The sequence below is a fragment of the Scophthalmus maximus genome, chromosome 21, assembly GCF_022379125.1.
Source record: "Scophthalmus maximus strain ysfricsl-2021 chromosome 21, ASM2237912v1, whole genome shotgun sequence".
Classification (NCBI taxonomy): Eukaryota; Metazoa; Chordata; class Actinopteri; order Pleuronectiformes; family Scophthalmidae; genus Scophthalmus; species Scophthalmus maximus.
The window spans coordinates 7,020,790-7,034,651 of NC_061535.1; the positions used below are offsets into that span (position 1 = coordinate 7,020,790).

Consider the following 13,862-nt stretch of genomic DNA (forward strand, 5'->3'; position numbering starts at 1 on the left):
CCAAAGGCGACTGCATCCAAGTCAGAAGAGCATGGAAAACCAAAAAGTTACACAGACACAACCTCGCTAACAAAGGGCTATTCTGGAACAGTATGTGGCGAGGCAGCAGGGCAGAGCGGAGTAAACATAAAGATCACAGTCTGAGGGAGGGTTCCATTTCATGTACATGTATTCACAACAACAAAACAATTAAACGGTGAAAATCATTAAGAATAACTAAAATAAAAACTTACTATTTCATTGTATATAACTCCCAACTGTTTCGATACTTACCCCATTCATGCTCCAAACATTTCAGGTTTCAGCCTATCACATATCAAGATTTTATTATTTTATGACTGCAAATTGGTTATTTTGAGTTTCTGAACTGTTGGCAGAGGAAAACAATAATTCAAAGGTATTGCTTTAGGCTCTGACAACCAAAAGGTAATATCTTTTATAACCTTACAACACGTTATTTATTATACGCTCATCAGCTTTGCATCATTTTTACGCTGTTGACTCTAAATTATGTTACTCATGATAACTTGCTCTAAACACAGTACTACAGTATTTGCAATAATTGAAAATGGTTATAACGAACCATGGTGCTCAAAACTCTGTGCTGACATCATGGCCTCTACTGCCTCCTGAAGTCATCAGTGCGCGTCTACACCTACGATGCTGGTTGGTTTTACGCACAAATCTGCTCATGTATCATCTCCATCCTTTACAGTATCTGGGGATTTTAAAGCTACAAAAATGACTGTGCAGACATTTCACTTCGACAGAGAGATTCAAAAACAATGTGCAAGGTTGTGTGACATACTGTACTGCAGGTGCACTGCAGTGGTAAAGACTTCAAACATCCAGCAGAGGGCGACTTTTAGCTATGTTGACTTTCCCCCCTGCAATACAACGTGACTGTAATGTCCAGTAAATAATAAAAGCACACTCCACATCAGATTTTCTTTCTTTTTTAATAAAAGATTTCTCTTTTGTGTTGTTGTTGTTTTTTTTAACACATTTTAAGGCATCATGCACAAAAAAATAAGCCATACTAAAGGCATTATGCTCACCCTCTACCAAAAGTTCTATGTCCTAACAGTTGAAGGTTTGCCGTTAAAAATGTTTGTACAAATATGGCATGTAAGCTGGCATGTCAGTGAATCTCAAAGCAGAGCGTCACCTGCTTTCACAGTTTTTGTAAACATGGCTTTGAGCAAAATAGGGCTGAGGAAATATAAGAGAAAGGGGAAAGCATGCTTTAAAGTGGGGCTAAATTTCCCTGAAAAGCATGCAATGCATCTTAAATCATATTTACAATGCATCATTTTACTCTTAACACAGTTATTTTTTAATTTTAATAATTAAAGTTAAGACATTAAAAGGTTTGTTGACGATAACAGTTAGACTGACAAGACAAGTGTCCACAAGATTTCCCCCGATCGAGTCGCCAACACAGGCATCGTCCAAGTTGGTCAACGAATAAAACACTACAAGATCTTTTTTAAATCCTAAATTCCTTAAATCTTTTTATACTCACAAATACCGTCATCTGGAAGGCATTGTGTCCTTAAAAATAATATAACGTCCCTAAATGTTATCTTGTGTTAGTTTTCAGGGTTCCCACACTGTCTTAACATAATATTTAAAGACTTTTCAAGGCTTTCCAGACCCAATTTCCCCTTCCCCAAACTGTCAAGGTTTTCAAGCACACCTGGGAACCCTGAGGTTTATAAATTTGTGTGAAACAGCCCAGCTGGGGCTAAAAATGAGGTTTTAAAAAAATCTTGTATTGTCCACCATGGCCGACATTCGGGAGGTGCCAGGGGCTTTGGCACAGTTGTGTCCAGTTGTGCTCTTCTGTGAAGATCCGTGTGCGTTATACTACATTAAAGACCATGGAAAGATACTGTTCATATGAAACCTGGATCCAGCCATCCTGATCTGTATCGTACCGCCTGAACACGTCGGTCAACCTCTGTAGAGGAGAAGAACAGATGAAACTTCAGTGAATAGTAGTTTTAGTTAATTATCTTTACCTTTATCCTTCTGGAGACGTGACTATAATCGAGTCAAGTTGGCTCATTCGTATTTAGCAAAGAAAATAGTGCTAAACAAAGTGAATGGTCGCATAAAATTACTGTAAAGGAAAAAACTGGTTCCTTTGGACCTTCCCAGGGAGATTAATTAGCTGAATTGATTTTTTTAAATGTGCATAATTACAAACTGCACTTTGAATCTTATGAATAAAAGATTGCTGTGACGCAAGTGCTAAGTGTAATGGAAAAATTGATGAGGTCGTAGCAGACAATCAGACAGCAGGGAGAACGTGGATGTCTCACACAGAAGTGCTTACTCAGGAGCTCAATATGTTGAGGAAAATTCTGGGCCGGTACAAAGCACGACATGGACACTGCAATGACATCCAGAAACCTCCCTGTCCCAAATCGTAATACATGAAGTTTTTTATGATTCTGTCTAAATGTGGCACCTGTAGAACAATGCAGCACTGGATGAAGTCGTCGAAGGCCACTTGTCCCTTCCTCTGGCGGTCAAACTTCTCTATCAACGTGCTGTAGAACTGGTCCGACAGACGATAGCCTGCACACAGTGTCAAATATAACACATTATAAACATTATGTGCTCTCCCTCTGGTTTTTGACAACTATATAAAAATTCCATAAGATAATGGGCACTACTAGTTTTGGATTTTGGCCCTATAAAAGTGTTCTGTACTGCAGATGCTTGTCAAAAATATATATATTTTTTAAAGGTTTAATCACTGTGAAAGTAAAGCCTCACAAAATGTTTGCTACAGTATAAAGCATTAAGTATTGATAGAATCACAAACTCCTCTCTTATTAAAAGTCATCTTATTGCATACGGGTCTATACAAACAAACAGACGAACTGAAAAGACAAAATCCGACCCACACAGACGACGGTCCTTTAAAAAGCCATGGAGCCCTCCACCACATGATCGAGTTTGAATATACCCGCATACTTTGTGTCTCACCAAATCCAGTTAGTGCCTGTTTGAGCTCGTTCTTATCAATGAAGCCAGAATTGTCCCTGTCGTAGGTCCTGAAGATGTTCTGCCAGTCTGTGATGTACTTCCACACACCGGCGAACTCGTTGAAGTTCACGCCGCCTTTGTTTTCCCTGTCGAACATGGCTGAATGAAAAAAAGGAGAAGTTTCGAGAATGAGGTTTACTGTCAGGTATTATTAATATTCACTCTTTGTCTCATACACACATGTTCATCACAGGTCTAGGAAGTGTTGGTGTTCAGCACACGCACAGGACGAATCCTATTGCAGGAAAGCAATCATGCTACCATATATAGTTAAAATCAACAGGCAGAGAACGGCGGAGCGTGAAGTGTGGATCAGAGAGAGGCTGCTCACACTTGACTAACTCCTAAGACTAAGACCTAAAACACCATAACAGAGGAAGAAAACTGTATGACCCCCCTCCCCAACATTAATCCATTCCTCACCCCCATGTGGTTCAATCCAATTACTTCCCAACAAAGGGAGTGTGATCTCGGGATATGCTCCTTGCTTGGGGTGTTTTAAACAAATGATTTACTGAGCATAGCGCAGTGCGAATGGGAGGGCGATGGAATTTACTCTGCAAGTCGCACAAAAGCATATATGATTTTGTATAGTTTTCGTATTTTATCTTTTGGGTGTGGTTTTAATATAAGCCGCCGCTGGTTTCCACATCACCCCACACATATTTTTTACATTTCATTCATGGATTTTGTATCTATCTTGTGTGAAATGAATCAAACAAAATAAACCACATAAAAGACCCGAGCAAAGATATTTGTGGCATATTTTGTTTAATTTGGAATCAATACAAGACATGTGCAAAGAGTTTGCAGTTAAAAAAAAAAGGGAAATAAATTCAATACATAGTTTGACAAGCAGTGTGTGAAGTTCATGTGTATGGTGAGGAAAAGTCTGACCTACAGTAGTGAAGTTAAAAAGCTGCCAACCGTAGAGTGTTTAACATCAGATGCAAAACACAACTGCTTCTGAGGCACCAGAGGGAATCGGCAGCTTCCTTGCGAGACAAGCTACGAAGTGGGAAACTGACGGCTTCAGGTTTTCACTTGAGCAACACTGAGGCCTTTGTTTGAAGGCCAACAGTTTTTCTGAAAACGTAATGAATTTATCCGGTCGTCATGGAGAGCGAGCAAACAAACAAGACCTGTCGCTGTGAGGAATTACTTACATATGATGGAGCGAACCGTCACTGGGTTGAAGGGAGTCCATGTGCCTGCGAGACAGGAAAGCATCGGTTACATTCCAGTCCAATGTGGGCTGTTTCGGTATTTGTTGTCAGAACGATAATGATGAAAACATCTGTAATATTTTTTTTGTACACAAGAGTGATAAAAGATAACAGATCATGACTCATGAGTGAGTGAAGAGAATGAGTTCTCTTGTCATCTGGGCTTGATTAACACATTTTCTAAGGACAAACATTTCTGTGGCGTCTGTATTCATCTTTAAGACAGACCGATACTACTGTATATATTATCAGACTAATTTAAGGACCCTTTTTATTTTCAATCTTGAATTTTCAATTCATTATCCTGGGATAAGAAATGAAAGCCCCGTTTATAGTAAACTTGAAATGAATAATATTCATGTGAATATTTTCAGACCATCTGATGTTATTCTCTCTGTTTTTAATTTAAAGACTAAATGATAAAAACTTAATCAAACCAAATGTGCACAGATAGAACATTGTGAATACTTTATGTTTGGACATTTCGGACAATATTAAATTAATAATGGCTGAATTATATTTAGCTGTGTTGGCTCCAGGGTCCTAAGCTCTGTCTCTATTTAACCGGTAGTGCACAACATTAAAGTTGAATTTCCAAATTCTTAGATCACTCCTCAACAGAGGACCTTATATTAAGTTTCCATGAACATTAAGCGGTTTATAAGTAATCTAAATAATCAGTGCAAAGAAAAGCCAGACTAGACAAAAAAGGGAAATACATGATCCATTTTTACCACATCACAGCAGAAAGTTTTCCAAAAAGAGAAGACAAAGACATGACAAGCCCCCCAAAACGAAAAAGAAAAGGTATTTTTCATCTACAGGACAAACTGCTGTCATCTTTATGACCAGAAAAAGACTGGTGGCCATTGAGCTGAGCAGGGTGTTTATACTTTATGGCCCTCTTCACACACTCGGTTCTCAAGACACTGAGATTTATTGGGCAAACTAAATGGCTTGCTGACTCACCAGCGCGCTTCATTACAGAAGGGCCAACAGCTCAGGAGTAGAAACAAAGAGGAGTGACAGCGCGAGGTTGCAGAGGAGAGAGATGAGACAAGAAAAGACGAGGGAAGAAAAGAGAAGAACAATACAGCAAGAGGAGAGATAACCAGATGAGCGAAGCCAACAAAAGAGAAGGGACATAAGGAGATTTTTTTGCAGTTTAGTTTTTGTTGCCATACTTCGAAATCTTTGGCCTACATTCGATTCCTTCCTACAACCCCATCTACCGATTTGTACATCTCGTTGTGGAAACCTTTTCATAACATGCTCTTCATGACTGGTTATGCCAGCAGTAAGCAGGTTTGCTGTGAGATCTGCAAAGGTTTTTGAAACACAGCAACTGATTTAAATAAAAAGGTGGAATTTAACTTTGAGAAGGTCCATAAATTATAGGAGGAAATCAGTTTAGGACATAGAGATTTCAGGATTTGGGGATGGAAGTGTGTCCCCCAGTGCTTCAGAGCTCAGAGACACTCCCCTGCCTTGGTTTGTTTTATTGAAGGGTGAGGCTGTCTGGGACAGTGGGTGGAGCTGTTCTCGGACCAGATGCGAGTCTCTTACTGGAGACCATCTTCATGCCAGGATCTATAGCAAATTCTTACACCAACTACTGAAATGTGTATTGATAGCGTAGATCAATTTGTAGATCCAGATAAGTCAGAGTAACTGCTGAGTGTACTCGCCGCAGTGCAGTCCGATGAAAACCTTGTCTCCCATGAACTGCTAAAATGTTTTCAGAAACTGTGTAGTAGCAATGGATTATTTTATAATACATGTCTCCAGAGTGACATTTTTATAGCAGCCAGGTCTGTAAATTACCAACACAACACCTGCAAGACAATTCCAATCTTGAGCCCAGACGCCCCTCTCGACATGAGCATAACAAAACTAATGAGTAGTACAACAATCCACTTGTGCTCCATCCATATGCTTTCTGCAACCATTTCCAATTTAATAAAAAAAAAGCAGGGTTATTTCTCGAGTCGGCTTTTCGTCATAGTGGCACTGTCATGCCTTTAATATCTTAACAACTATTAAATGGATTGCCAAGAATATAGAGACATTCATGTAACCATGACTATTGTCCTAATGATCTGGAAACTTGCTTTCCAGAGGAATTACAACGGGTACATGGCATTTCGTGTCACTTGTGTATCTCAAAATGATACTTTTTCCCCTGTAAATCTGCTAAAATGACTCACACTGGGTAGACTGCGGCTCCCCAGGGTGAGGTGGTCGGTATGTTTGAGATGTTTGTGTGCGTCCGATTGGCAAATGGAACAATACAACTTCTGTTCAGTCAACACACTGGGCTCTCTCAAGAAGGGGGGAGAGAGGGAATATAGGAGGTGAGGCAGACTGGTGGAAAAACAACTGTGAACTGACTGCAATGAGTATACATACATATAACGGTTGTGCTGGGGGTCTAGTGAGATGCTAGTACATATACACGTGACATATGTGAGCACAAATGGACCTGAACTTTGACAGAACTCCATTTCTTTTTAGCTATAATCCTCACAAAGTAGTTTCACAGACTTGAACCAAAACACACAAACTGAATACAATTTCTTTCCAAGGTAATGGTTTGACCTTGATACAGTTCACAATTGAAGTAACGATGACTTTTTGAAAACATCATCATCATCATTCATCTTAAAAACCTGCCTACTCAACATCATAATTATAGAATGAAAATGTTCTTGTATTTCCTGAACCCTTCTATTTCCAGTTCCAATAAAGCTGCATGCAACGATGATCAGCATCAAAGCAGCTAATGAGCTTTGTACTACCGAAAAAGGAGGCGCATTACTGACTGTGCCACTGGGCGGACAACGTTTCCTCACATCTCCTCAGATCTTCTCACATCTTGAGGTGATGATATAAGAAGTGAAAAACAGGTAATATTGTCCAATTGAATGTAAGAGGCTTACAACAGTCAAACGGTTGGTGATAAAATTCTTGAGAAATAATAAATCACATCATCCTGTCGGATCGTGTAATATTTTTGTGTCAAAGGAATTCGGACTCTAAGTCAACATAAGAGATAATTGTGAAAACAGAACATTTATTGTTACAATGCCACTAAGAGGTCAACTAGTGTCATTTTGGGCACGTTTTTCTCTTGTGGTTTGAAGACATTGAAAAGCCTTACACAAGGCTGGCAAAGATCAGGTTGAACAAACTCTTCTACTCCCGTCATTCAGCCAAATCTTCAGTCTGCACAGCAGGCAAATGCTCCCTCACTTCATTTAGTTCATTACATTTATTTATCAGAGACCGACCGTGTACAAAAACATTAATCTTATCCAAAGAGAAGAGATGCGTTGTGACAGATTTCGATAGAAGCTAATTCTACTTCTGCAGACCTGGGCAGGTGTCAGCAATTCCGTGGCTATTACTGCTCCAACACACTTAACTCAAAATAACTCACGTAGGAGAAGAATAAATCTGTATGGGAGGGATGGAGGGAGTCGGGTTATCTACTCACTGCTGAGCAAAGATTGCCAAAAAAAGCTATACTTATAGAAAATGTTGCAGCTATAAGGCAGACGCACAACACAAACATTCATATACACTTCAGATGATGCATTGTCACACCCAGGACTGATGGAGAGAGGGAGAGAGGGAGAGAAGGAGGATAAGGAGGTGGGGCAAACAAAGAGAGGAAGGGATATTATAAAAGGTGGGTTTTAGTAAGGGGCGAGAGGTAAGTGACAGAGGACAAAACGGACAAGATGACAGCAAAGCACTGGGTTGGTGCCATTATGGAATAAGAGAGGAGAGGAGATGTAATTTTGTTAGTTTGTACTTAAAACTAATAATCCTCTGCCAGTAGGAAGAGATAATAATGCTATTTGAAAGACTAGGAAAAAAGGAGGCATCATCCTGACAGAGAGCAAACAGCCTCAAAAGAATAAAGGCACTCGATACAAGACAAACTGGGATGGAAACAGTTGGAAATATCTCGTCCTGCTGGCAGATTTTTTTCCCTTTGAAAATGTTTCACATCCACCAAAAAGAAACAGGGAGAAGGCGGCTGGCAGATTTCAGGAAAAGACAGGCATTGAAGGCAGAGAACAGAAAAGACAGATGAGAATTGAGAAACGCAACAGCCTCACCAGCGTCCCAGCGTTTATTAGGGACACTGGAGCCGAGACACACAGACAGACAGTGGCAGGGCTGGTGGCTCGAGCAGGCAAACTGCAGGACAGGATGCGGCGCAGTGTGTTCGGCTTCACTGGCTCTGTTTCATATCCAAGTGACGAGCCTAATGAACTGGTGGAGAGTGAACCAGGAGACCTGCTGTTCAGAACATGCACATTCACAGCTAAGTGTAGGCACACATGCACACACATACAAAACAACACCGATAATTACACGCACATACGTGCCAAGCAAAAAAACTACAAATATAAAACATACTTGCTGACCCTTGGCATAAATGCTAAATAAAAATGAATAACTGATTAACACTCACATTGTGCAGATAACCACATGCACACACACACATGCGCGCGCGCGCACACACACACACACACACTTATCAGTATGCTGAGCCAGAGCCACTGCGCAGACTGATAACAGTTTCTTTCAGTGCTGCCGACGGCTTTGGCTCGTCTTTGTTTCCTCTGAGGTGCCAACAAAAATAGGTTTCTGACAAGAGTATAATCTGTTCAACGCGGTCTTAGAGAAGCAGCCCAAACACTTCAGCCATAAACTTGATGGGGAGCAAATTATAATTTAATGAGAAAACAAACATTTAACTGTTAAAACATCAATTAGAGTTTCGGGGCAAACTCTGGCCTGAAATACAGCGTATGTCTCAACGATCAGTATCAATGTCAAAAAGAGAGCAAGGTCAAGACGCAATGCTGGTGCAGTGGTTTTTGTGTGTGTTGTGTTGTGTTGTGTGTGTGTTGTGTGTTGTGTGTGTGTGTGTGTGTGTGTGTGTGTGTGTGTGTGTGTGTGTGTGCGTGCGTACACTTGTTTTGTAGTCCGGGAACTGAGGACCTAATCCTGTTTGAATCCCCTCTCCTCCTGAGCCTCCTCCAGGACATACTGCAGAATGGTTGCACCTCCATCACTAGCTGCTGTAATCCTCCCGTGATCTCTCTGGGCCCTTTTCATGCGGATTTTTGAAATATTTCCGCCAAGTATTCAATCTTTGTCAGATTAACATCCGTTCAGCAGCACAGACAACAGCAATCCATATTGGAAAATAAGATTAATTTTTTTATCTATAGCTACTGATATTTTCTGTCCTTCCAAGCATTTGTCTTGTAAAAATTTAAAATTGCAATGCATCATGGTTGAAACCTTTCACAAGCAGATTCATAACGCCGTGTAAAGTGGGCACAATTTCAACGACCTGCTCCTACAGTGTTGAGCTGGCTGTGATAACAGGGACAGTGAGGTACATTGGAGAATGTTCTTATATCACCACAAACTATATGCCTCATAATATTGAATCAATGCATCTCTAAAACAATTTCAATAAAAGAGCAACAATATAACATTCATGAAGGTGGCACTTATTGGCATTCGTTATAGCTGAGGGTACCTAATAAACTGCCAGCTGTGTGTATATGGAGAATGAAACAAAAATAGAAGGCGGAAATTTAGAAAAAAGTCAGAAAAAAGAGAGTCCGACGCAGAAACATACCATTCGATAAGGCCTGTTGAAGCTCCGAGTCTGATATCACTCCGCTCCGGTCTTTGTCGACCCTGGGGACGGAAACACAGATTAGATACCCCTGCATTATCCACTTCACACACCCACACACTCAATAGCAGCACTCGTCAGCTGAAACCTTATCCTCCTGAGCGCGTGTTAGTGTTTCAACAGTCCACCGGGGCTGAATGGAGTTCTGTGATCGAGACACACGAGGAAGCATGTACACTCGTGTCTCCCCAAAGATCCGCCAGACAAGCCTTGTGTGTGTGTGTGTGTGTGTGTGTGTGTGTGTGTGACTGTGCTGCACAGACTTACCTGTTTGTGAATGTCCTGTGTGTGTGTGTGTGTGTGTGTGTGTGTGTGGATGTGTGTGTGTGTGTGTGTGTGTGTGTGTGTGTGTGTGTGTGTGTGTGTGTGTGTGTGTGTGTGTGTGTGTAAATTACTGCCAATGATGGTTTTCGTAACATTTCGTAAACTTTGGGAGTCAAGCTTTAAAATACTTTCTAGACATGGCATTGTTTCCAGGTCAACATCCAGAAGTTCTAGATCACGGAAATAAATGTAATCTGGAGTGAATACGCATGAGGGAAACCTCCTAAGATAAGAAGTTATTCATGGCAAAAAATATGTCAAAAGCTATTTTTAGGGCATCAAGTTTTCTCATTAGATCGAACAAAGGCCAAATTACTTTAGTGTCCGTGTTGCAGAATAAAAACATGGTCGGAGTGTGACACGAGTAACGGGCTTCGCTGTTGTGAAATAATGTGAGCTAGTCAAACCTCCAGTGACTCAGTTGTTCCTTAGCAACAAGCCAGGCCCAACCCATCAACATTAGAGCACGCTCAATAAACACTCTCTGAATACCAGCAGAGAAAAAGCGAGAGGAGGAGGAGACGGGCAACCCCCTTAAAAAAACAGCGCGCACACACACACACACACACACACACACACACACACACACACACACACACACACACACACACACACACACACACACACACACACACACACACACACACACACACACACACACACACACACACACACACACACACACACACACACACACACAGAGGACCAACTCAGTGCTGAGGTTGTGGGCTGACTTTCCGCTCCCAGTTGTCTCACAGTATGTGAGGTCGTGTCATAACCTCTGCAGCCTTCATGACTTTCTATACGGTGATCAGATACATATCTCTGTGTACCCCCCTCTCTTTAACTCCCCCACCTAAAGAAAGAAAACAAACATAAGGAGACCTGCCTGGTCCCCTCGGGGAGAAACACAGCTCTCAGCACGCCTCCATAAATGAGAGCTTTGTCGGAGTGATGGTGACGAGTGGTTAAGTTAGTGTCGGCAGCGGGGACCCAGCCTTTTACAAACACTGACGGATGAACTCAAAGAAGTGTAGTGTGTGTGTGTGCAGCATAACTTCTCCCTCTTTCTCCCTCCTCCTCCTCTCCTCATCCCCTAATTTCACTAACTCTTTCACTGAGCCTCGGGCAACGTTACCTCAACACACTTTCACGTAGAGTAAGACGACTAAAAGAACAAGTCAAAACATCATTCAAACATTCTCTTGCCTATGGTACAGTTTATATTCACGTTGTCAAATAAGACCCAAAGAAAAAAGACGGAAGGACATAAAACCCCGTGGCTGAGTGGGTTATGCTCAGATTTTCCCTTGTGTCACTGTGTCCTATTAAACAACCAGGTCGGAATATGGTTTTCTGGGACCAAAAACACACCCTACTTTCCGCATAACAGTCCAAAAGCAAGCAAATGTCAATATGGCTTCAATGGTGGAAAAAAAAAGGATCCAAATTACAGCTGCATTCACAAAACCTTCCGGGGAAATCCAGCTGTCCAAGAGTCAGTTTCCGTTGCTGTACTCTTTCTGTTTTGATCTAAGGTTCAGGTTGTAGAATGACTGTGGACCAGTTTCCAGTCCACAGAGATCCTGAAACCTCATATCAGCTTTTACTGTTTGTGAGAACAGTCAGTTCAATCTCTTGTTCAGTTACTCAAAGTGAAACAAACTTCCTTCCTACAGGCTCTGATTTGGTGTTGTCATTCCAAAGTGACAGGTATGGACTCTGATTCGCTTTTGTCTGGTGAAGGGCTGGGTGCAAACATTTTTGTCGTGCCAGCATCATCCGCCAGAAAGCAGGCAAATAGACGAGAATGTCTTCCGCGTGATTCATTCCTTGTCACGTCATGGATTTGAATAAAAACAAAAACACTCGAGAAGTCTAGCTTTACCGTTCACTGCGAAACAACTAGAGATTAAATGACTCTTTTCCGTCCAACCGATGTGACAAGTCCAGTCAGGAAACGACAGATTGATGATAAGACAGGATAAGAGGTCTGCGACTTGTAAACTGAAAAGCTGTTTTCCAACAGCAGCGGGAAGGTGAGTCATAGATTGGAAAGGTGTGTGTCTGCGTGACACACAGACTGAGAGGCCTTCCACGTCAACTATGCTCTATTGAATCCGATCACATGACTGAGGGAATTCCATCACAGCTCTGCCAGATTTCCCCCCAGCAGATGAGGCATGAGGCAGCACAATGCTCTTGTGAGAGACGACTGCGTCGCGCGTTCAAGGAAGTCAGATTGCGTTTTCATTCGCGAGGAGTCGAGTGATGATGACTCTCTATGTGGCCGTGACTGAAAGACTGTGGACGTGTGTGGGAGGTGAAGACAACGAGAGAGAAAACAAACATATATGAGGCAAAATGTATATATCTGACCTAATTTCTAAGAGGGTTTGCACCAAACATAAATAATTCATTAAGGGTGTTTCAAAAGCCTTGCGATGCCTGCAGCATATCAATGTTGTAAGGAAAGCAGAAGGGGAGAAAAAAAATCCTCTGCAGTATTACATAACTGTATAGTTAACTATTAGCAGGGATCAAAGCACATCAACTGTTTCCCCTCTCTACACTACTATGAGCTTCTCGGATGCTGACACACTTTTGACCCGGGCTGAGGTGAAATTGATGACAATCAATGGTCGAATACAGCCACTGAGGCTTTAACATCAAAAATGGAGAGAGGGGGAAAATAGCACGGGCGACAAAATACAATCTTATTAGTGTAGATCAAGCTGTCCAGAATTCATGTCAGCCTCTACACTTGTCAGGGTTTTTTCATTTTGAAAACCTCATACTGTGAGGATTTACACTCTAGTGAGTTTGCAGCAGAAACTGCCTAATGGTGGCAGAAGGAATCATTCATGAAATATTTTCACATATAACATTAAGAAATCTTAAATTGAACTGTTTGCTGAGCAGCAGGGCAAGACGCGTTCAAGGACTCCTGGAGGTCCTTGGACCCCCAGTTCGGAGATCGCTGCAAGGAGATGGTTCACTGACTGAGCTTGAGGCAGTTAAACAGCAACAGTGAAGCTAAAGTACAGTAACGTAATGAACCTGCTGAGTGACGTGTAACGCTGTAGGCTGTCACACCGTACAGCAGTTATATCTCCAGGAAGCTCAGCCGCTGAGAGGAAACCGAGGAGCCGATAAATCACTCATTTCGCCGCGGAAGCACAGCTTCTCGGGCCAGGAAACACTCGCGAGGACACTTAAAGTAAAGACACAACCCGAGCTGTCAATGAAACGTAGTGTCACCGCCAGCACTCAGCCGCACTCTCTCCTTCTTGCTTCTCGCCACGACCGACGGCGGATTTTCACCGCCAAAACACGGCGGAAATAGCCCGCCTCGCCCCGCCTCACCTCTGGAAGATATTCCACAGAAAGCCCTGGTCCGGAGGAGCGTTCATGTGCGCCGGGGCTCTGTAGGGACTGTGATACGCCATTTTTAAACGAGCACTCAAAAAGATTTTCGTGATGTCAGACCGACGGACTGCGTCTTCTCTCCCCGCGGCTGT

The 13,862-nt window shown here is 42.0% G+C and overlaps 1 protein-coding gene across 2 annotated transcripts; it reads right to left on the reverse strand.

The window, feature by feature from the left end:
* Nucleotides 1-940: 940 nt before the first annotated feature.
* Nucleotides 941-13,841, reverse strand: pdcd6 (programmed cell death 6). Of its 2 annotated transcripts, none has more exons than XM_035619388.2 (6): nt 13,708-13,841; nt 9,958-10,019; nt 4,227-4,271; nt 3,001-3,159; nt 2,477-2,586; nt 941-1,963 (listed from the first exon to the last, which is right to left on the reverse strand). In XM_035619388.2, exons 1-6 carry the CDS (start codon nt 13,788-13,790, stop codon nt 1,865-1,867), a joined length of 558 nt encoding a protein of 185 aa, XP_035475281.1. In that variant the 5' UTR covers nt 13,791-13,841; the 3' UTR covers nt 941-1,864. The 2 variants fall into 2 exon arrangements, with proteins under 2 accessions (XP_035475281.1, XP_035475280.1); XM_035619387.2 differs by having other exon boundaries at nt 2,989-3,159.
* Between the last annotated feature and the right edge of the window lie 21 nt (nt 13,842-13,862).

Excerpts from the sequence above, each read along its gene's own strand:
- pdcd6 (XM_035619387.2), bottom strand. The coding sequence starts at position 13,790 with ATGGCGTATCACAGTCCCTACAGAGCCCCGGCGCACATGAACGCTCCT. Across the intron at positions 10,020-13,707 it reads CTGTGGAATATCTTCCAGAG|GGTCGACAAAGACCGGAGCG; the intron begins GTGAGGCGGGGC and ends TTCCGTCCCCAG. Across the intron at positions 4,272-9,957 it reads TCAACAGGCCTTATCGAATG|GCACATGGACTCCCTTCAAC; the intron begins GTATGTTTCTGC and ends CCTGTCTCGCAG.